Source organism: Xyrauchen texanus, chromosome 38 (assembly GCF_025860055.1).
Source record: "Xyrauchen texanus isolate HMW12.3.18 chromosome 38, RBS_HiC_50CHRs, whole genome shotgun sequence".
Taxonomy (NCBI): domain Eukaryota; kingdom Metazoa; phylum Chordata; class Actinopteri; order Cypriniformes; family Catostomidae; genus Xyrauchen; species Xyrauchen texanus.
The window spans coordinates 3908426-3933247 of record NC_068313.1 but is presented as its reverse complement, the minus strand read 5'-3'; the positions used below and the strand labels follow the sequence as shown (position 1 = coordinate 3933247).

General features: G+C 41.9%; 1 protein-coding gene and 1 long non-coding RNA gene across 2 annotated transcripts in view; both read right to left on the bottom strand.

The window, feature by feature from the left end:
• Nucleotides 1–4084: 4084 nt before the first annotated feature.
• Nucleotides 4085–24822, bottom strand: part of LOC127631436 (G-protein coupled receptor 83-like) — a 35183-nt gene continuing 14445 nt past the window's right edge. The window contains exon 4 of the mRNA XM_052109547.1: nt 4085–4956. Coding sequence (XP_051965507.1) covers nt 4281–4956 — 676 coding nt within the window. The 3' untranslated portion in view covers nt 4085–4280. The remainder of the gene's footprint in view (nt 4957–24822) is intronic.
• Nucleotides 9603–14886, bottom strand: LOC127631999 (uncharacterized). The gene is made up of 3 exons (XR_007969035.1): nt 14422–14886; nt 9957–10083; nt 9603–9854 (listed from the first exon to the last, which is right to left on the bottom strand). It is a non-coding gene; the product is annotated as an uncharacterized LOC127631999 (long non-coding RNA).

The following is a 24822-nucleotide window of genomic DNA, read 5'->3' as shown; positions in this document are numbered from 1 at the left end:
TTATTTAGCATAAATAAAGCCTTTTGTTGAGTTTCACGGGTGTGAAACTCAGTGAAGCTCAACAAAGGACCACTGTCTTCAGGACAAGATAGCGTTTATATGGCCTTTTTATGACCTCACAGATGTAAAGACCGTAAACCCAGGGGGCTTAGAAGAGCCATTGGTATTTCTAAAAACTAGCTAGATCGGGTTTTACTGGGATTGAGTGGAAAATTACAGAAGAAGGGACTTTGAGGACGGGGGGTATAAATAGGCCATGTGTTTTCTGTGTGAGTTAGGTCTTGTTCCTATTGCGAGGTAGCTGTCGTGATATTTTTGTGAACAAACCTCTTTTAAAAGAATAAACTATCTTTTAAAATATAATTTGGATCCCGGTGTCTCTTATCTTGATGCATATTTGTTTAATTATTGTTTTTGTCACAACAGGCATTTCAGAACAAATGCATAATTATGGAGATATAAATGTAATATCTTCAACAGGCTGAAAAATATTGAGGTATCATTTGAGTAGCTATATCAGCCAGCCATAGGAATAGAAACAACTTGTCCTGTCATTTGATTAGGACAAAAACTCTAACATGAATGAGACAAATGTTCTTAATAATGACTAATGAGGGTCAATCTTAAGATGATAACAGAGGACATTTTCAGATGATTGAACAATTAAATTATTTTTTATTTTTTTCTTACATTGTTGTAATACTTAAAATGCATCAATTACAAAGCCAAATGACCAAGAACTCCGTAAACATGGGTTTAACATACACTAATAGTAATAATTCAGGAAGCCCTGAATAAGGAAGTTTATTGAGGCAGTAATTTTAAAGTAACACTTCATCTTAAAAGGAAAATGCTGTCATAATTTACATGCCTCATGTCTTTACAAATCCGATTTTTTAATTACAACTTTTCTTCTGCTGAACATAAAATGAATATCCCAGTCCATCTTTTGGCAGTTGACTCACTTTAAAGCTTAAAAATTGACCCTGCAAGTCACTTGAAGGCATACGATGAAAACCTGAAATTTAAGTAATGTTTCAATGAAAATCTCAACATTAATTGGATATCAGGATATTTTTTTTACTTCAATGATGTATGCCTATAGAAGACTTGGTATATCATGCACAAGTAGGATGGACTGCTTTTATGATACTTTTGCATCATTGCTGAATCTTGAACGTAGAGGTCTGCAAGGGACTGGTTTTTCCATCCCACTCCCAGAAGTTTCTATCCCACACCCAAATGCTCCCGCTGAATTTTACTCCATGTTCTCCCGCTCGCTGCCCGCAGTGATTTCCTTCCCGCATTTGTTTTCCACATAGAGCAAAAGCCATACAAATAGACAAGTGTACACAAATAAGAAAGTTTTTATTTTTCTGTTATTTCTATTATCAGATGACGTGTGAAAATTACGCCAATTTGACTTGCTTGAAATTGGTTTCTTAACACTAATTTGACAATTTTCTATTCCGAGCTTCACATCCTTTGATGAGGATAGGACAGTGTGCGCTTTGCTCTGCCATTCTTCTAAAGCCCCATTGACTACCTGCCTGCTCTAAATATTGGATCATTTAATGCACAAGCTGTGCACATTTATTTTATGTTATTAAAAAAAAAGATATGGTTTTTTTTTTTTTTGCATTAATTAAAAAAATAAACATCCACATAAGATTTTTCGGGCTATTCTCTGACCACCCACATCTCATGGACGTACCGTCCACACCCGCTTTCAAATTTAATCCCGCGCCGCAAGAAATCTAATCGGGAATGCAGACCTCTGGTTAAGAGTGAATCACTATCACTGCCATATTGATGACACAGACATTGACATTCATTAAAGGAGATATCTTAATGAATATCAAGGTCCGTGTTCCACAAAAGAAAGACAAGACATTTAAAAAGACACGAGGGTGAGTCAATTATGACGGAAATTTTATTTTTTGGTGAACTATTCCTTTAAATAATTTCTCTTTTTAATTAAATGTTGACAGTGTATGTTTGAGAAAAAAAAAAAACATTTACATTTATTTGCATTTTATGTACATTTATATTCTTGCCAGAAATGTTCCTACCAAAGTAACTTACAAAAATGTGTGTATATTGTGATTTCACTGCAGCTTTACTGCAATTACTTCAGCTATATACAGTACTATTCCTTTTCTTTACTGTAAAAGTAATGCAATTTCTGCACCACTAGCAGTACTATGCAGATTTGAAAAATAAAATTTTTCCAAACAGGCTCCCCAAACACTCCTAACACTCCACCCCCATGTTCTATTGTTCTCACAACATGTCATCGGTTGAGCCAGAAACTGACATGTCGGGCAATCAAACAAAAATAGCTATGTTTTTAAATCACCACAGTGTTAACACTTACACAACAAGTCAACCAATTAATGGCTTACTTACAGTATAGTCGTCTCTGCACATTAAACTGGGATACAAGAGAGTATTCATCCTCATTATATTTAAAAAGAGCAGCAGTACCTGCATGTCACCTTTGAAATACATTTTTAAAATTTGAATCCAAGTGATAATTTAGGCATACGGATGGATCTCTCAGATGGATTTTAATAAAGAGATGCAGCTATTGTGCAAAATTTCGCTCCTCAGATAAGTAGATCATTTTGTCTCATTATGCTATTAAATGATTAAATCTGACATTTTCGCACAATATGCCCATTTTTATTTTCCATTAAAACTTGAGCTTTACTCAAACCACCAAATAAAAAAGAAAAAGGAAGAAATACATTTAAGCCAACATCTAAATTAACTAAGTGTTTCTCCTAGAGCCGCATTAGTGTGAGAGCTGCCACCATGAGTATGCCCCCAAAATATACAATATCTGCAAAGCCTAAATATTTTCAGACCACTGAATATTAATTCAAACATTCTTATTATAGCATACAAAGTTATACACAATAAATACAGAATTTCTACACAGTTCCTTCAATTTAATACAATCAGAGCAAACAAATCAGCTGTTGTAACTGACACATAACATGAAAATGAGCTTCATGATGGTAAACCTCACACTTTAAAAACAAAATCATATTGAAATGATCTAGCGGTTAATCATGAAGGTTGTTTTCTCCAATGATTGCTATTTACACCATCAGTAAAGTGACTTCAGCAGCACTCCATGCCATCAATGAGTGCGGAACATGGTGGATATTCCAATTGATGAAGCCACTCGTCTTCAAACAACAAGAAATATGTTCAGATTCTTCTGGAATAAACAAAACACCTGTTCATTGATCGTACCTTTGTTGTGGTGACAGTTATTTTCTTAATTTTTTCTAGAACACATATAACACAGACAATGTGGGGAACCTTTTTCCCATTAAGGGCCAATTGAGTTTTTACAAAATGATTTGCAGGCCAGATAATTGCTTGCAATTTCTGATTGTGGGTTAAAATTAGTGTACGCATTGCGTTACGTGCTCAAGCGTCACGAAAAAAGATTGAAAAGTCTGTCTAATGTACAATATTTTGCGTTATTATCATTCAAAATATTTTTAATGAATATTTTAATTGTATTTATTTTATTCTTTTTACAGTTCATTGAAACAAGGCCATTTTATTTTTTTGGCTTTTCAAATTATTTCGCAAATGGGCTTACGGGTCAGGTAAAATGGTCTCACAGGCCTTATAGGGCCCTGAGGCCTGATGTTCCTCACCCCTGACTTAATGGAATATTCCAGGTTCAATACAAGTTCAAATGTTGATTACCACAAAAAAATTATTTCAACTCATCCCTCCTTTCCTTTAAAAAACTAAAATCTGATTTACAATGAGGCATTTACAATGGAAATAAATTAAACAATTGTTGAACGTTAAAATACTCACTGTTTCAAAAGTATAGCAATAAGATGTGAACAACTTGTGTGTAAACATATTTTTAGTGTGATATAATTGCTTACCAACCTTTCCATGTACAATTATATCCAATTTTGCCACTTCGTTTCCATGACAATGTAACGTCATACAACCTAAAACGAAAACGACGATTTAAACAACTTTACAGGTCAAATAATACACAAATTAATGTTAGTAATAATACAAGAATTAATGTAAGTGCTTTAATAAAACTATAAGCTTCACATTTCTGCCTTTAAATCCTCCAAAAATTGGCCCCATTCACTTCCATTGTAAGTGCCTCACTGTAACCTGTAAACTTGAATATAAATAGGAGGTCCACTTGATAACCACTGGTTTTTAAAAGCCTAATATCCAGAAGCACTAATTGTACCGCCCTGAGGGACATTTGAGAGATTTAGTCAGTTCACAGCAACAATTGGCTCCACCGATAGAATATCTGTCTTCCCTGATTGGCCGAGAGAGGTGGACCTAAGAGCATGGCTCTCTTTTGGATTGGATTGTTGCGAGAAGGCTTGGCTCTCTGGCCACGCAGTCCTGTGGAACCCAGCACTAGGCAAGGCCAATGGATCAGGAACCTCCCCTTGACCGCCACTGTGTGTCCTTCTCCCTTGACCCCGCCTCTGGACATTTCTGCACATGCCCAGCAGGAAAGTGAGTTCAGTTCTGAAGCCCTGGTTCAGCCAGCAGTAAATGAAAGGATTGTAGCAGGTGGAGCTCATAGCTAGCCAGTGAAAACTGAAGTAAATAGCATTGTTGAACTGAATTACTTGACTGGAGAGCAGCACCACATAGCAATTTAAAGGGAACCAGCAAACGGCAAATACTACAACGACCAACACCAGCATCTTAATGGTCCTCTTCCTCTTCCTGCGTTGAAGGAAGTACTGTTCGCTGGTGACGTCACCAATGGCATTTCGCCGCCAGAGACGGCGGGCAACAGCATAGTAGGCAACAGTGATGATGAGCAGGGGAAGGACATATAGGAGGATAAAGGTGGCCAAATCCAGATACTGCCAGTATAGCTCTGAAGGGTCAGGAAAATCAGGCACGCACAAAGAGCGCACTATATCTTTACTGTAAGAGAAGAGATAAAGCCATAGAAGAGTATAGAGATAGAGGGATGGTGTAGAGAGAAGCAATACAAAGAGGTAGAATTGAAATAAAAAAGAGAATAAAGATCAGGTGATAAAGAGGAAGAGGAGAAAATAAGAAAAACAATTAGAAGAAATTAAAAGCAAAAGTGTTGCAAACTGTTGAGATTAAAGTGAGTTATCTACAAAATTCCTGGACAATGAAATAAACCCTCATTCTTAACAGTTTGTCCCCAATGATTACCTACTGATATATAATGTAACTGACTGGGCTCTTGTTCTCTCTCACTTGACACATTTTAGGCCTCATTCATAAAACTTTTGTAAATATGAGTACGTGTGAACGGTCATTTACAATTATCATAATCCTAGGCCATGAAAAAAAACATTTTAGGAAGGCACTAGACTCACAGGTAAATGAGAACAGGAAGCTTTTAAAGGGATAGCTCACCCCAAAAAATAAATTCTCTCATCATTTACTCACCCTCATGCCATACCAGATGTGTATGACTTTAGTTCTTCTGCGGAACACAAATGAATATTTTAAAAATAATATTTCAGCTCTATTGGTCCTCACAATGGAAGTGAATGGATGCCAACATTTTGAAGCTCCAAAATCCATATAAAGCAGTTGACCAATCACAACATACTGGGCTAGCTGACCAATCAGTCAGCATAAAAGTTATCCATAACTCATGTTAAATTCATGTGTTTAGACACAATATGATAGGTGTAGGTGAGAAACAGATCAATATTTAAGTATTTTTTTTTAATAAATTCTCCTCTCTGCCCAGAAGGGGGTGATATTCATTAAGAAAGTGAATCACTAAAAACAGAAGAAGAATGTGAAAGTGAAACTGAAGTGGAGATTGACTGAGCAGAGAGGAGAATTTGTAGTTAAAAAAAAGGCATAAATATTGATCTGTTTGTCGCCCACACCTATCAAATCACTTCAGAAGACATTGATTTAACCACTGGAGTTGTATAGATTACTTTTATGATGACCTTATATGGATTTTGGCACCCATTCACTTTCATTATATGGACCTACAGAGCTGAAATACAGTATTCTTCTAAAAACCTTTGTTTGTGTTCTGTAGAAGAAAGAAAGTCATACACATCTGGGATGGGATGAGGGTGAGTATATTCTGAGAATTTTCATTTTTGGGTGAACAAATGCATTAACATCTATACTTAAAAGTAATGAAATAATATATAAATGAAAAGCATTCACATTGTAAAGTTTTGATTAAAGAGCCCATATTATGCTCATTTACAGGTTCATAATTTTATTTTGGGGGTCTACTGGAATACATGCTTTAATGCTCAAAAACACTTTATTTTTGTCATACTGTACATTATTGCAGACCATCTTTTACCCGCTGTCTGAAATGCTCTGTTGTAGCTCCTGTCTCTTTAAAGTCCCCCTTTCCAAAAGCCCAGTCTGATCTGATTGGTCAGCATGTTCAGCCTGTTGTGATTGGTCAACTGCTAAGAGCATGTGTTGAAAATGTAACGCATTCCTGAGGAGGACATTATGCAAATGTGTTGCATAGTGATGTAGCTATGTCACGGAAGTAATGGCTGGACTTAGGGCTACCCCCTGATAGTCAACTGAAGGTTAGTCGATGAGAAGAGTCTTGGTCGACCAAGTTTTGATTGGTCGGTTGGTATATATATATATATATATATATATATATATATATATATACTGTATATAACCTGAAAGGCTGCTCAGCAAGGAAGAAGCAACTGCTCCAAAACCACCATAAAAAAGCCATACTATAGTTTGCAAGTGCACATGTCGACAAAGATCTTACTTTTTGGAGAATTGTCCTCTGGTCTGATGAAGCAAAAATTGAACAGTTTGGCCATAATGACCATCGTTATGTTTGGAGGAAAAAGGGTGAGGCTTGCAAGCCGAAGAACACCATCCAAACCGTGAAGCATGGGGTTGTCAGCATCATGTTGTGGGGGTGTTTTGTTGCTTGAGGGACTGCTGCACTTCACAAAATAGTTGGCATCATGAGGAAAGAAAATTATGTGTATATATTGAAGCAAAATCTCAAGACATCAGCCAGGAAGTTAAAGCTTGGTTGCAAATGGGTCTTTCAAATGGACAATGACCCCAAAGCATGCCTCCAAAGTTGTGGAAAAATGGCTTAAGGACAACAAAGTCAAGGCATAGGAGAGGCCATCGCAAAGCCCTGACCTCAATCTGATTGAAAATTTGTGGTTAGGGAGACATAAAAACCTGACACAGTTACACAAGTTCTGTCTGGAGGAATGGGCCAAAATTCCAGCAACTTTTTGTGAGAAGCTTGTGGAAGGCTACCCAAAAAGTTTGACCCAAGTAAAACAATCTAAAGGCAATGCTACCAAATACTAACAAAGTATATGTAAACTTCTGACCCACTGGGAATGTGATGAAAGAAATAAAAGCTGAAATAATCATTTTCTCTAATAGAATTCTGACATTTTCACATTCTTAAAATAAAGTAGTGATCCTAACTGACCTGAGACAGGGGATGTTTTCCATGCTTATTCAATGAACCATAAACAATTAATACTTTAGCACACTAAAGAGATCTTTCTACTGAAAAACACCAAAAGAAAGATACCCAGGGTCCCTGCTCATCTGCATGAACGTGCCTTAGGCATGCTGCATAGAGGCAAGAGGACTGCAGATGTGGCCAGGGCAATGTCCGTACAGTGAGACGCCTAAGACAGCGCTACAGGGAGACAGGAAGGACAGCTGGTCATCCTCATAGTGGCAGACCACGTCTAACAACACCTGCACAGGATCAGAACATCCGAATATCACACCTGCAGGACAGGTACAGGATGGCAACAACAACTGCCCGAGTTACACCAGGAATGCACAATCCTGCCATCAGTGCTCAGACTGTCTACAATAGGCTGAGAGAGGCTGAACTGAGGGCTTGTAGGCCTGTTGTAAGGCAAGTCCTTACCAGACATCACCGGCAACACCGTCGCCTATGGGCACAAACCCACCTTCACTAGATCAGACAGGACTGGCAAAAAGTTCTCTTCACTGACGAGTCGCGGTTTTGTCCCACCAGGGTTGATGGTCGAACTCGCGTTTATCTTTGAAGGAATGAGTGTTACACCGAGGTTTGTACTCTGGAGCGGGATTGATTTGGAGGTGGAGGGTCCGTCATGGTCTAGGGTGGTGTGTGACAGCATCATCGGACTGAGCTTGTTGTCATTGCAGGCAATCTCAATGCTGTACATTACAGGGAAGACATCATCCTCCCTCATGTGGTACCCTTCCTGCAGGCTCATCCTGACATGACCCTCCAGCATGACAATGCCACCAGCCATACTGCTCGTTCTGAGTGTGATTTGCTGCAAGACAGGAAGGTCAGTGTTCTGCCATGGCCAGCGAAGAGCCTGGATCTCAATCCCATTGAGCACGTCTGGGACCTGTTGGATCAGAGGGTAAGGGCTAGGTCCATTTACCCCAGAAATGCCCGGGAACTTGCAAGTATCTTGGTGGAAGAGTGGGGTAACATCTCACAGCAAGAACTGGCAAATTTGGAGCAGTCCATGAGGAGGAGATGCACTCTAGTACTTAACCAGATACTTAATGTTACTTTTGATTTTGATTCAAAAACACATTAAATCATGAAAGGTTTTAAGAAACTTGATCCAAACAACATTCATAGATGGTTTGAAATCCACTAAAAATAAGATTTTTGTAAATGCATCTCAGTCATCATTAGTTTTTTTAAATGTCAATAATTGCCTAAAAATAATTATGACTTACAATAATGTATGCTGTCTATGTGGGTCTCATGTTATTCTAATATGCCACCTCAACCGGTGTTTGTTGAGCAAGCACACTCAACATATTTAGACGGTATGCCTGAGGTGGGTAAAACCAAAACTGGACCGAAATGGAATCAATTGACAAACAAGCAGCCAGTTTTTGTTTTTTTCTATGAATGTTGTGAAGGCCACTATTGTCCCTGGGTAAAGCAATGTTTCACCCTTGTAAATGCTATTCTATCATGTTACTTATTCTGATAATCATTATTTCTATACAGCAAAATTGCCAGTGTTAATTTAACTCTATGAGAGTTAATTTTAACACTTTTCTGTTGTTTATATAATCCACACTGGCCTAAGTAAAATTAAAACTATTAAAAGTGTTAATAAAATTAACACTGCCACAGATTTGAACATTTAACTCTCATGGAGTTCATTTGATAACTCCCTTTGAGTGTTAATCTAAAACTTCAGTGAGTAAAATGAAACTTCCTCAATTTTAAACACCTAACTCTCAGAGTTAACTCGATAACTTAAGTTAATCTAACACTTGAGCGAGTACAGTAGATGAAACAAATTACAGTGTAACAGAAGGACACAAATAATGACTTTTTAAAGAATAGTAGTTAAAGTATTAGTGTACTAGTAATTATTCATGCCATTTTATGTCATTACCACAGACATCCTCAATAATACATTTTTTATTTATTTTGGTCCTTGTAGGTTTAGACCTAAATAATTATGAAAATTAACCCACAAAAACAATGCACTTTTCAGACATTTTGCAAACATTTTTAATAAAACATTTCACAATAACTGTTTTTAAAATGTCTTGTTCATGTTCTATGTTTTTAATACATGTAAATATGTAAAACAATTGTAGGGTTCTTACAACAATTCACACATTACACTGCCTTGAAAAAACAATGCAAAGGCACAACATATGTCTCACTTGGTCCATAGGTATTCTGAATCCTGTGCATTACCATCAACCACTCTAAATGCATTGTAATGTTCACTGTGTAGCATTACTCTCAGTTCTTTCACTCTTGGAGACATTTGTTTTGCCAACATCTATCCTGTAGACAGCTGTATGGAGAAAAAGTAGAAGTTGACCACAGTGTCATCATAGGATAGGTTAAAAAAAAAGTGGATATTGGAAAATTATTCAAAAGCACCCAGAGAACCAACCACTTGACAAGGGATCAGCTTCTTATCCAGGGCGATGTAATAGTTGTCAATATTGTCTCTACTTCTCCCAGTGGCTAGAAGATTACTTTGTGCTTGTATCTAGATGCTCATAAATGCTGCAGCATTACTATAAAGGAGAAAAACAAACATCAGTTTTAACCTTTCAAGTTTCTTTCCAGTCTCTTAAAATAATTATTTTCCATGTCGATACTTCAAATGTCACGAAAAACTGGTTTGGAAAAAGTTTTTGTTGAGAAAATTGTCATTAAATAATAAATGTAGTCACATGACCGAATTTACCCCAATTGTTAGCCTGTGTTAATCATGACGACAGTATACATCCTTGAAAGCTAATTTATTGTATGTGATTATGGAGTGATTTTAACGACATATAGATCCGATGCTGCAAACGTGACACTTCCAGGAGTGCCATCACAAATATCTCGTATCATGCATATCGACAAGTGCACGGAGAACAAATGAATAGCCACTGTTTGTGATAAATTTTATCATGGTAGCCATCCGTTTATTTATTAAAGTTGCTTTTCCACACCATACAAAATAATAAACGGCAGTCATGGAATTACCCCATAATACAAAAAAACATAATTTCTGTGCACAAAGATGTTTTAAATTAAAAATAATAAACAATACTAGGCGAAAAGCTTCAGTGTGCTTTTTTGGAACACTAACTTATAGCCCTATTCTATAAAAATATTGTTTATACTTTTGAAAAAATGTCAGCAAAATTCCCCATATTAAATTAGGCTAAATAAATTACCAAATAAATAAAGCATTAAATAAAATTATTATGCGAGCTGTGACTTGCGGCGAGAGCGTAGACCACCTTGGCGGTTGATATACGCCGCCGTGGCTGTGTTGTCTGTCCGGAGCAACACGTGCTTGCCCCGGATCAATGGCAAAAGCCTCCTCAGGTCAAGTAGTACTGCCAGCAACTCGAGGCAGTTTATGTGCCAACGCAGTCACGGGCCAGTCCAAGGGCCGGCGACTGAGTGCCCGCTGCATACGGTGCCCCAGCCCCGTTGGGAGGCATCTGTCATAACCACGACGTGCCTGGAGACCCGTAAGAACGTTAGGTCTGACCAGGGGCTGAGAGAGCGGCAACAAGCCTGTGTGCCGTGGCGCCATAATCGTCTCTCGACTCGGGTCTGTAGCCAGTGCTGGAGGGCACTGTCTCATATGCATCAACCAAAGCAGCGTGACCGTCGCTGAGGATGCCATATGCCCCAGAAGCCTCTGAAAGGATTTCAGTGGGACCAACGTGTTCCGTCTGAACGTATGCAGACAGCTCAGCACTGAATGTGCGCGCTCGCTGGTGAGACGCACCATCATTGAGACCGAGTCCAACTCATACCGAGAAAAGAGATGCTCTGAACCGGGACGAGCTTGCGCTTTTCCCAGTTGACCCGAAGCCCCAAGCGGCTGAGGTGCCTGAGCACCAGGTCCCTGTGAGCACAACATGTCTCGCGAGTGAGCTAAGATTAGCCAGTCGTCGAGATAGTTGAGGATGCGGATGCCCGCTTCCCTCAGTGGGGCAAGGGCTGCCTCTGTGACCTTCGTGAAGGCGTGAGGGGACAGGCCGAAGGGGAGGATATTGTACTGATATGCCTGACCCTCGAAGGCAAACCGGAGAAAGGGTCTTTGTCGAGGAAGGATCGAGACATGAAAGTATGCGTCCTTCAGGTCTACCGCCGCGAACCAATCCAGATGGCGGACGCTCGCTACAATGCGTTTTTGAGTGAGCATCTTGAACAGGAGTCTGTGCAGAGCCCGGTTCAGAACTCGCAGGTCGAGGATAGGCCGCAACCCGCTACCTTTTTAGGGTACGATGAAGTAGGGGCTGTAAAACCCCTTCTTCATCTCGGCTGGAGTGACAGGCTCTATCGTGACCTTCCCCAAACTCCGTGCGAGAGGTACCAAGGGGACTATAGCATCGGACGTACCAGCAGGCGCGGCCTCGCGACGGGGTGGAGCCCGGGTTGCTGAGTCTAGCGACATTGAAGCACTTACCTGGCTCCTAGTGACCGCTCCCGGAACAGCCTGGGACAGGGGAGAAAGAATTTCGCCCTCGTAGCCCACGGAGACCGGTGGCTTGGGGGCGGTGTTGTGCCACGGCTGGGCGCGTGGAAGTCCGGGGTGACCGGTGTGAAATAGAGACCAGGGGCTGAGGAAACCCAGGGGCTTTTTTGGAAAATGTCGGTACCGCAGCCCATTGGGCATGTGCGAAATAAAATTCTAAAGGAAATAAGGATTCTCCAGGTGGAGGCGTTATGTGGGCATAAGTGCACCGCGACCACTTGGTCCACCTGGGGAATCACTGCGTAGCCCCTTGTCGCCCCGCCGTCGAGGGTAGTGAGAGTGGAGGAGCTCATGGATCGCGTGCGGACAGTAAAAGTTGCCTGTCACACGCGCATGGTCTCCTCATGCACCTCCGGGAAGAAAGGAACGGGGGTGGAGCGTGGCCGTGACTGGCGCTCTGGCCCCAGGAAACAATCGTCGAGCTGCAAGGGTTCGGGGGGAGGCGGAGGATTCCACTCCAGTCCAACACTCGCAGCTGCCCGGGCAAGCATGGCTGTCAGCTCCGCGTCAGCCTACGACTGAGCCGCCGCACCCGAGGGTGGGAGTCCAGCCGAGTCCTCAGCGTTACCAACCCGCCAGGGTTTGACGGGACTTTGTGTCGAAGAATCGACACCACGGGTCTCTCTTGAAAGCCACGTGCAACTCTGAATGTGAGAAAAGGCGATGAGAATGTCAATGAGAAATTGGCAGACCGAATTTGCATGCCCCACCCCTGACATATGGGTATAAAGGGAGGGAAATGTGTCCGTCCATTCAGGATTTTGCCCTGTGGAGCCGAGAATGAGGTCCGGCCATAACAGTGGCTCGGTTCAGCATCGTGGCCGGGAGGACACAACGTCTCATTACCTCCATCAGGAAACGGAGGTTACAATAGTTGTACAATAGTACAGCAGTTGTGTGCCAAAGCGACAGGCCATGTCACACTGCACGTACCCTTCCCCAACGCCCCATAAAATTGTCATAGCCTTCTGGTTCCCGACACCCAGAAGGGGGGAACAAGGTGACGTGCCAGGCATGGGAACAAGAGGGCCATCTTAACGCTATCACACGCATCGGGGAAGGCGTTCTTTTCAAATTCCTATTCTTTCAGGGGGAAAAGACTCTGTGGAGACCACACATGCCCAGGCTAGGGGAGGTAAAGAGTGGTGAAATACATCACGATGTAGAAAATGACGCGGTGGTAGATCCTACCTGTTGAGAGGGGAGAGTTGCTACAAACACGGCGACCGGTGGCAGCGGGGAATGCCCAAGAGAGTTGCGGGTCTGCTCGCAAGGGGACCGTACCACAGAAAATACACACAGGGGGATTAATCCACATGGGGCCCATCCTGTGGAGCACCTATTCCAGTACAGAGTAGTTTCAGTACTCGTAGTGGGTCTGGTCGGGTAATTCCTGAAGACCAGACGACTAGGGAGGAGTCAGCCAAGTTAGTGGGATCTCCTGGGATAAGAGTGGACGTGATCGCGTTCTACTGGCTCGGACCTGAGAGAACACGGGATTAAACTGACTCAACCCTGAGATTGTAAAATCTTGTAAAGGTATTGGGTGTTGCCCAACCCGCTGCTCTGCATATGTCTGCTAGGGAGGTGCCATTTGCAAGTGCCCACGAGGATGCCACACTGAAGGCCCGAGAGGACCACTGAGAGATCACAGGCTTGGCCGAGGAGGTTTCAACCTCTGGGCGGCTCTGATAATCAAGTCGTGCTTACCCAAAGACTTGCCATCTACTGTGTCGCGGTGGGCCGCAATAGCGGCACCATACACCTTCAAGGTGGAGGGGGACAGCCTCCCCTCCAACCTCTCCTGCAGGAATGAGAGTACTGACCCGACTGCGCACCTCTGCGGGTCTTTGGACTGGGAAGAACACCAATTCACAAACAAGTGTCACTTCAGGGTATAATGTTGCCTGGTAGAGGGAGCTCTGGCTTGGTTGATCGTGTCTACGACGACAGGTGGTAGTCCACTTAGATCTTCCGCATCCCATCCAGGGGCCAGACGTGGAGGTTCCAGAGGTCTGGGCGCAGATGCCAGAGAGTGCCCCGTCCCTGAGAAAGAAGGCCCTTCCTCAGGGGAATTCGCCAGGGAGGGGCTGTCGCGAGGAGCAAAAGCATAAAGCAAAAAAAAAACAAAAAGCATAAACCCACTGCCCAGAGAGAGACTGTTAAATATTTTAATATATTTTTACACTATTTCACAGTTCTCCGAACACCTTCATCCATTCAGGAGTGAATGAACTCCTTCAGGATGTCAGGCCTCATTGTCAGGCACATCTCTCTTTTTCCTTATACATATACTGTATATATAAACATTTATGTATTATATGGTACATGGCAATCAACAATCAAATATAGAAATATGGCTCACCAGAGTCTCTGTCAAGAGCCCCACCAATATGTTGGCAAGAACTCATCTTATCTTATTTGACCCTGTATTGGTGGCTTTGTACTCTTCAAGGACATCTTCTCCACTTGGTTTTTCTTTCAATGCAGCACAAACCAACAGTAACAACAAAAAGTAACAACATTTAAGGAATTGTTCACTCAATTTTAATTCTGTCATTATTTACCACATTCATATCAACTCATATGCAAATAACTAACTTCTGCAGAGCACAAAACTAAATTTAAAGCTAAAAAAAATAAAGCACCCAAAAAGTAGTGTGATAAAAGGACTCCATGCAACTTGTCCGTCATTATTCCAGGTCTTGAAGGTGTATGTGAAGGCACATGATCACTTTGAGGATCCCCATTTAAGTTCCTCAATGTTGAGAGTTCATTATTTTGAGAATATTGAATCATTCTTAAATCAAATAAAAAAAGCAGTGCTCAGATCCAATACAGTGAAACATCAAACCTCACTGTTCTTGTTTCATGAAATCAGGACAGCTGGTCACAAGACATGCACGATGACAATGACCAATGATGTTTGATGTTATTGAAATGTTGCCATTTTGGATTTGTGCACAGTTTAAAATTATGTGAGAGGAAATAACTTGAATTCTCTGTCCTTTTTTCAAACAAAGTCATTGTATGCCTTCAGATGCCTTGGAATATTATGCACAGGTTGTAAGGACTACATTTATGACATTGCTTGTGCTTTTTAAGTGTATCACTAGCGAATGCTTTTTTTATGGGAATCAGTGATTGCGACATCCTTTAAAATACCTCCCATTGTTTTTGGCAAATGAAAGAAAATTTTACGAGTTTAGAATGACATGATAATATAAATGCTGCCAACTAAAATTTTGGGGTGAATTATTCCTTTAACAGAGCAACACATCAAATTTGAAATAATAATTACAAATGGACTATCAAAACACATGAGAAGTAAATGAGCAGTTTGTCACCTTTGCTGATGTTGCTCAAAATTCATATCTTGCTCTGCTGTTTTAGGTCTTTTGCAGGCCCAGACAGAATCTGCTGATTTTACCCCACATTTTCTGTGCTGTTTGTACTGGAAAATTAGTAGAATTTTGCAGAAGGGTTTTAAAAAGTGTAAAATCTGTTTTAAAATGGGGCTGAAAAAACTACTCTTTTTGTAATTGTTTAAATGTTTAAGTCAAGTCTGCTCCATTGCATAAATCAAATCTGCTTTGCACCGTGGACAGAAAAAAGCATGATAACAATAACACCAATTAATATGCTTTAAAGTGAAAAGAGCACTTGCCTTCAGTAATGGAATCTGTGAAATAGAATCAATTCAGCAGCTTTATTAATTTTCTGGAACTGAACTTTCACCAACATGATGCTGTTTTAACATTTAAAATTATATAAACATAAAAATCGTTCAATATACCTCTATTAAACTTTGGCACATATGAACTGCATATTTTTTACCATTTTATTTCAGGGAACTTTGTATTAAATATGTACATTTGTGGCCAGAAATATTGGCACCCTTGGTAAATATGAGCATAGAAGTCTGTGAAAGTCTGTGAAATCTGCATAATTTATCCTTTTAATCTTTCATTCAAATCTAACCTTTAATTGAAGTAAAACAATTGAAACAGGGGAAATCTCATTATTAAATACATATTTTCCTCAAAAAGCATTGGCCACAATTATTGACACCCTTTTATTCAATACATTTTGCAACCTCCCTTTGCCAAGATTTCAGCTCTGAGTCTTCCCTTATAATGCCTAATGAGGTTGGAGAACACCTGGCAAGGGATCTGTGACCATTCCTCTAGAATCTCTCCAGATCCTTCAAATTCAGAGGTCCATGTTGGTGAACTCTCCTCTTCAGTTCACCCCACAAATTTTCAATAGGGTTCAGGTCAAGGGACTGGGATGGCCATGGCAGAACCTTGATTTTGTTGTCATTGAACAATTTTTGTGTTAATTTTGATGTATGTTTTGGATCATTGTCCTGCTGGAAGAACCAACCAGGGCCCATTGTAAGCTTTCTGGCAGAGGCAGCAAGGTTTTGATTTTTTATCTGTAGATATTTGATAGAGTCCATGATGCCATGTATCCATACAAGATGTCCAGAACCTCTGGCAGACAAACAGCCCCACAACATTAAAGATCCACCACCACATTTAACCATGGGCATTGGATACTTCATCTCTGTGTGTGCCAAACCCATCTCTGGTGTTTGCTGCCAAAAAGCTTTTTTGTTTTTGTTTCATCTGACCATAGAACCCGGTCGCATTTGAAGTTCCAGTAGTGTCGGACAAACTACAGACACTTGAGTTTTTTGTTGGATGAAAGCAGAGGCTTTTTTCTGGAAACCCCCACAAACAACTTGTGGCGATATAGGTGATGTCTGATATATTTTTTTTAGACTTTCTGACCCCAAGACCCATCTAATTTCTGCAAATCTCCAGCTGTGATCCTTGGAGATTCTTTGGCTAATTGAACCATCTCAATGTGCGTGGAGACAATATACACACACATCGTTTTCCAGGCCAATTCATAAGATCTCCAGTTGATTGGAACTTGTTAATTATTGCTTTGGTTATTTTCTTTTAGCCACTTCCCATTTTGTGAAGCTCAACAATCTTTTGCCGGACATCAGAACTACATTCTTTAGTCTAACCCATTGTGATTGATGATTAAGGGAATTTGGCCCGTGTGTTACATCATATTGTGGAGTGGTGGTGGTGTAGTGGGCTAAAGCACACAACTTTTAATCAGAAGGTCGCTGGTTCGATCCCCACAGCCACCACCATTGTGTCCTTCAGCAAGGCACTTAACTCCAGGTTGCTCCGGGGGGATTGTCCCTGTAATAAGTGCACTGTAAGTCGCTTTGGATAAAAGCGTCTGCCAAATGCATAAATGTAAATGTAGTCTGTAAAGTGATCAATGGAAAGGAGGTGAGAACCGGCTTGACGATGTAAATCATATTTTAATAGTAAACTTAAAAGACAACATAAACACACACATGACGGACATGTCCGTAAACGATCTCTCTCTCCCGCAGGATCCCCTGCAGTCAGCCTTTAACCCTCACAGAGGCATAATTAGCCTAATACGGGACCCACCCTCCGCCCTGCCACAAAGTCATAGCTGAACAATTTCATGTTCCTTGTCACGCAGGTGTACTAAAAAATTTTAAATATGAATGGGAATATACTTCAGATATATTTTACTCATAAGATTTTCTAGGGGTGCCAATAATTGTGGCCAACGTGTTTTGGAGAAAAATATTTAATAATGAGTTATTTCCCATCTCAATTGCTTTCCTTCAATTAAAGGTTAGATTTATGTGATGTTTCTTATGAAAGATCAAAAGAATAAACAATGCAGATTTTTTTTCATCTTTGATCATATTTACCATGGGTGCTAATATTTTTGGCCACAACTGTATGCTGTAGTTGCTGTTGTAAAACGAGTAAAGAAACGCTTCAATAGACGGTTCTATGTTAACCTTAAAATTTGCACAGTAGCCAGTACTACTATGAACTCCGGAGGTACCAGAGTGTTTTTCATTAAATACAGTTGTATTTACGTACCTAATGCTTATGCAGTGTGACACTGAGAGGAGAGCAATGCAGAGTCAAGAAACAACTGCCAAAGACCTCCATCTCTGGAGGCCGTTCACTCCAAACGCATAAGTTTGACAATTGCAGAATGGTCTTTGATCTAGTGATGGGAAGTCCGATTCTTTTCAGCGAACCAGATGTTTCAGATGGTTCATTTCAATGAACTGGCTCAAAAAAATTATTCACCAGTTAATTTAGGTCATCGCGTAATCACGTCACAGTACATAACTAATACACCGGCATTGTAGAATACATGCTCAAACACATTCAATAAAGCCATATGTAGATGCATATTGCTGATTCTTAAATGTAATTTAATTAAGTTATAATAATAAGGGTGTTTATTGTCATCAGTGTTTCATTCAGTGATCTTCCAATACATCCGACATTAAAGTTATGCACCTAAAGCACCCAATACTGACACTGAAGTCTAAAACAGTGATTAAACTAGTCTTAATTAACTCACTCTTTTATTTATAATCCATGATCCAGTTCATAACAACTCCAGATATAACCTGCATGCACAATACTCAACAGTAAAATTAATTTACATCTCTCGATTGAAACGTTTCGCCCCCTCATTCAATTCCTCGTTTCACACATCCTCATCAGCTGCTCACTGATCAGCAGTTCTCAGTATTTGTCCGAAAGAGACGATTCTCATTTCAGTGTACTCGAGAACTGCTGTGAACGACTCTATATATTCTTGAATTGAGAACTGCTCCTCAGATCAGTGTTGTTGACTCGAGAACTGCAGCGAATGACTCCATGTACTGTTGACTCAAGAACTGTTGCGGTTGAATCATCACCATGCGTTGATAAAACGATTAAACAATCAATCAAAAAACACCAGAAACATACATTTCACCCCTTAATCACACACATGTTCAATGTCAGCAGCTTATCGGTTCTCAGAATGTCGGACACCTCAGAAAAAGGCGATTCTCGAGCGGATTCTTGAGCAGATTCAGTCCGATTTGTGAACTAGCTTGAGTGGTTCATTGCAAAGAAGAGTTAGGAAAAGCAGATATTATCAGTTCTATGATCATATTACTCAGGCATTGTGTCAGGCATTTCTGAGAGACAGCTTTTTAGGTTAATAACGTTTCAATTATCAAATAAATTTAAACACAAACTTATCGATTTGCTTCAAAAGACATTAATTGATTGACTTATTATTTTATGCTGCCTAAATGTGACTTTTGGGCAGTCAAAATGCTGGCACCAATGTTCTTCCATTATAAGGACATGACAGTTCTATTTTCTTCTAAAAATATTCATTTGTGTTCCGCTGAAGAAAGATAGTCATCACATCTGTGATGGCAACAGAGTAAGTGAACAATGAGAGAAGTTGTTAACTATTCCTTTAAGATAGAGTAACTTGTGGATCAGTATTGACTCGAAATGATTCAGTCCGATTTTGTGAACTGGTTCAACTATTTTCACTAAAAAGAACGATTCGTTCATGAACTAGTCATCACTACTTGGATCATTGCACCTTGTCCTACTGTTTTTTTTTTTTAGACATCTTGTGCAGGTGCAATGCATTTTAAAAAGGAAACTCAAGCTTTAAAATGTATCTCAAGACACCTAAATGAAGGTAAATTTTTTATCTTAAATTTGATGAATAATTTTATTTCAATTTAACAGCCTACAAAAAGGCACATATATACATGAGTAATACATTTGCCAGTACATCAATTAGGTCTAAAGCAGCAGTTTTGAGGGTTTGCACACGAGACGCTAGCGGTAAAACTGTACAACTGTGAAGGTCGCCTAAGTACTGTACAGTTTAACACAAGCACTACAACTACAGATTTCTACATTACAATAAGTAAAACTACTGTAAACTTGATATTCAATCCAATTTACTGATAAAATAGCTATTAAATCCCAACATCTTTCTATCTTGGTTATTTCAAATAACTAGCCCATGCTTTAAAGTAGATATCCTTATTAATTTAAATGGATTAGGATAAGCCCTTATGGAAATTCTAGTTAATCATGATAAAGCCCATCTGATTTAATAAAATACATATTTTGAATTAGAAAAAAAACATACTTACTTGCAGTGCATCTTCTGTTAATAAAAGATCTGGCCTCTCCTGCTCTACTCGGCGTTCAAAAGAAAATGGCTTCTGAGAAAAGCTTCAGATAGTTTCATCGTGCACACCACGTAAATGTCCCGGATGTTCCAAATTATACTACTAATCAGATTCAACTCGGCATATTTTCACCTGCCAGAGGGCGTAGTTTACATCAATAGAATATCAATAAAACACTGTAACGCTAGGATTTTAACTCACGATTTTGCTGTGTATAAGGGTGACCAGATTCCTACTTGTGGAAAATGGGACAGCCCCAGCAAACATTTCATTGATGTATCCTTACCTAGGCGCAGATCAATGCAATTTAGAGGGTGCATCCGCATCTGTAACTGTTGTCACCTTGTACTTTTCGCTGGCAGCAATTTTTATCAGTGTGCACTTGTCTTTCAAGGGTTTATCGTAAATTACAGAGCATTGCCTTTATGACTGTTACACTGAGTTGAGATTTATCCGGTGTCCAGGCTGCGTTAATTAATGAGAACACATGATCCACAGATGCAGATGTCCCAGGCAGGCATAAAACAAACACCACGACCTTGGCCAAGACTCCGATGTTGATGGTCTAGTTCTCCAGCTCATGAAAAATGTCCATCTCTCAGTCACGGCCATCTTGTTCACGTTACACTCAGTGATGCGATGATTGACATTGATTTTTGCACAAGCCCACTCATCAAAGAGCGTGGTTTCGTCAATCAAACTGAGAGTGTGGATTCTGGAGTAGAAGTGTTCGAGGCTGCTCTAAATGTCTTTTCACTCTGGGATGTCTCTCATTAGGCCCACTCAAGTGTATCTGTGTTCTGCAGTGAGCGGAATCCACCTCAAAATAAATAAATATTGTCTGAATATACATTTCTCACTGCACAAAAGAAATCATCTGCTTGCATGTCAAGCCAGGGCATCCAACTGCTTTTTAATGTCAGTGGGTATGAATGGTTCCTCCAGCCTGGCCTGCAAGACTTTTCTCAGGTCATGAATATGCAAAGCTACAGGCTTAGATATCAGGTCTTGCTATACTATCTCCAGTGCACGGTTAAAAGTGGGTGTTTGCTTGAGTGCGAAGCAATCCAAAGTTTAGTCAAAGGGTCACTGAAAATTGAACATATTTCTTGAGAAAGAAAGTATGCACGCAGACCATTGAAAATGTGTAGTATTATTTCAAGAGCTGGACCAAGAGAAAGGAAACATGTGTTGCCATACTGCAGTCATTTCTGATAGTCCAGCTGCACAAAAGTGAGAACATTATATATGACAGCTTCAGATTTGGTGAAGGCAGAAGAAAATTTCGGATCATATATTTCTTGAACAATCTTGAAGTGAGGTTGTGGCAGCGGGGGCGTGGTCAAGCGCCCGTCCGGGAGAGAAAAGCGGTAAGGGCGCTTGCACCTGAGCTAAATTATGTCTAACACCTGTCTCTAATTTCAGTGAGCACAGGGAGAGCGGCATAAAAATCAGCCAGAGGGCCTCCATAAAAGGAGGAGTGACATGAGAGTTAGGGGGCGGTGTCATTAAGCCGGCTGTTGAAAGAGTGCTCCGTGCACGTTGTTTTGTTATTTGTGATCATTTTTGTTAATAATAAAGACCCTCACCTTCGAGCCACTGCGTCAAGTGTCATCCCTTGGAGGAGATCTTTACACTGGTGCCGAAACCCGGGAATTTGTTCATCCAAGTATCCCATGGTGACTTTGGCGATTAAATTCAGGGGAAAAAATCATAGTGTGGAGGCAGCGGTTAGTTCCCGCCTCACCCATCCGCTAATCTTGGGTACTGATTGGCCGAATTTTAAAGATATGTTAGAGGGTATTTGTGCGGATGGGTCCTGCATAAAGAGGTGTGCGGTGTGCGATGCTTTGGCAGGGGAGGCGGAGCCGGGGCCGTCCTCGGCTGCTCGGAATGACGAGGGAAGGGGCGTGGTGGCCGCTCCTCCTCTCAGGGAATTCCCTGAAGGGGACTTCCCTCTAGAGCAGTTGCGGGACGAAACCCTTAAACATGCTCTTGACCAAGTGAGAGTAATTGATGGTCAACAGCTCCGGCCGGGCATCGCCATTGCATACCATTATTTTGCCATGATTAGAGATCGGTTATATAGAGTGACGCAGGACGCTCAAACAAAGGAGGAAGTAACACAATTATTGGTTCCACGGAGCCGCCGGGAAATGGTTTTCCAGGCGGCTCACTATAATCCTATGGCCGGTCACCTAGGGGAACGGAAAACACTTCTCCGTCTAATAGCCCGTTTCTATTGGCCGGGCATTGGCGGTGACGTCCGCAGGCTGTGTGCGGCGTGCCGAGAATGTCACGGTGGTAAACCCACCGGCCACCCCAAAAGCGCCATTGCGCCCTCTACCATTAATCGAGGTCCCCTTCGAAAGAATTGGGATGGACCTCGTCGGGCCATTAGAACGGTCAGCACGCGGACATCGCTTCGTGTTAGTCCTAGTGGATTACGCGACGCGATATCCGGAAGCAGTGCCTCTGAGCAACATCTCCGCATGTAGTGTTGCAGGGGCACTCTTCAAGATAATCTCCCGGGTGGGGATTCCGAAAGAAATCCTCACCGATCAAGGCACGACTTTTATGTCACGAACACTTCGCGAACTTTACGAGCTCTTGGGCATTAAATCGATTCACACTAGCGTTTACCATCCGCAGACTGATGGCCTAGTGGAACGATTTAATAAAACGCTCAAGAACATGATTCGTAAATTCGTACACGATGACGCTAGAAATTGGGATAAGTGGCTAGACCCCCCTGTTGTTTGCAGTACGAGAGGTCCCACAAGCCTCCACAGGGTTCTCCCCGTTTGAGCTGCTGTACGGGCGACGCCCCCGCGGTGTCCTTGACATCATCCGTGAAGCGTGAATGAAATTCATTTCGTTCTCGATCTTAGAGCAAAACTCCACACACTGGGGCGACTAACACAGGAGAATTTGCTCCAAGCTCAAGAACGCCAACGCCGGCTGTATGACAGGGGTGCTCGGCTACGGGAATTTGCACCGGGAGATAAGGTACTCGTATTACTCCCAACATCGAGCTCTAAATTACTCGCCAAGTGGCAAGGACCCTTTGAGGTCACACGACGAGTAGGGGATCTCGATTATGAAGTTAAACGTACCGATAGAGGGGGCGCACGTCAAATTTATCACCTCAACCTCCTGAAATTATGGAGGGAGGAGGCGGCCTCTGTGACATTGGCCACGGTAGTACCAGAGAGGGCGGAGCTCGGACCGGAGGTAAACAAAAACTACAACCTTAACACTCCAGTTACTTGTGGAGACCACCTCTCACCGCGTCAACTCACAGAGGTTTCCGAATTACAAAAGGAATTTGCGGATGTGTTTTCCCCTCTACCGGGCCGTACAGACATCATACAGCACCACATCGAGACCGAGCCGGGCGCGGTGGTGCGTTGCCGCCCCTATCGCTTACCCGAACATAAAAAGAAAATAGTACGGGAGGAATTAGATGTGATGCTTGATATGGGCGTAATAGAGGAATCCCACAGTGATTGGTCCAGCCCGGTTGTTCTTGTTCCCAAGAGTGATGGGTCTTTCGATTCTGTGTGGATTACAGAAAAGTCAACGCGGTGTCTAAATTTGACGCGTACCCAATGCCCCGTGTTGATGAACTGCTCGATCGGTTAGGTACTGCTCGATTTTATTCGACCTTGGATTTAACAAAGGGCTATTGGCAGATCCCCTTGACACCAATGTCCCGTGAGAAAACAGCCTTCACGACGCCGTTTGGATTACACCAATTTGTGACGCTTCCTTTCGGTTTGTTTGGGGCTCCGGCCACGTTTCAGCGCCTCATGGATCGGATTCTCAGACCACACACCGCGTACGCCGCTGCCTATTAAGATGATATTATCATTTATAGCAATGATTGGCAGCGGCACATGCAACATCTGAGGGCCGTCCTGAGATCGCTGCGACGGGCGGGGCTCACAGCAAATCCTAAGAAGTGCGCGATTGGGCGTGTGGAGGTACGGTATCTGGGGTTCCACTTGGGTCATGGCCAGGTGCGTCCCCAAATTGATAAGACCGCGGCGATTGCGACTTGCCCTAGACCTAAGACCAAAAAGGGGGTGAGGCAGTTCCTGGGGCTGGCTGGCTATTATAGAAGGTTTGTGCCTAATTATTCGGATGTCACCAGCCCGCTGACTGACCTCACTAAAAAGGGGGCTCCAGATCCGGTTCAATGGTCGGAGCAGTGTCAACAGGCGTTTATGCAGGTTAAAGCCGCACTTTGTGGGGGGCCGCTTCTTCATGCACCTGACTTCTCTCTCCCTTTTGTTTTGCAGACGGTCACTTCAGACAGAGGGCTGGGGGCCGTACTCTCGCAGGTGGTGGAGGGGGAGGAGCGCCCGGTGCTGTACATTAGCCGTAAGCTCTCTTTAAGGGAGACTAAGTACAGCACCGTGGAAGAGGAGTGTTTGGCCATCAAGTGGGTGGTCCTCACCCTCCGTTACTACCTGCTGGGGCGGGCCTTCACCCTCTGCTCGGATCACGCCCCACTGCAGTGGCTCCATCGCATGAAAGATACTAACGCCCGGATCACCCGTTGGTATCTGGCCCTCCAGCCTTTTAAATTCAAGGTGGTCCACAGACTGGGGGTGCAGATGGCTGTCGCCGACCTCCTCTCCAGAAATGGGGGGGGAGTGGTAGACAGGC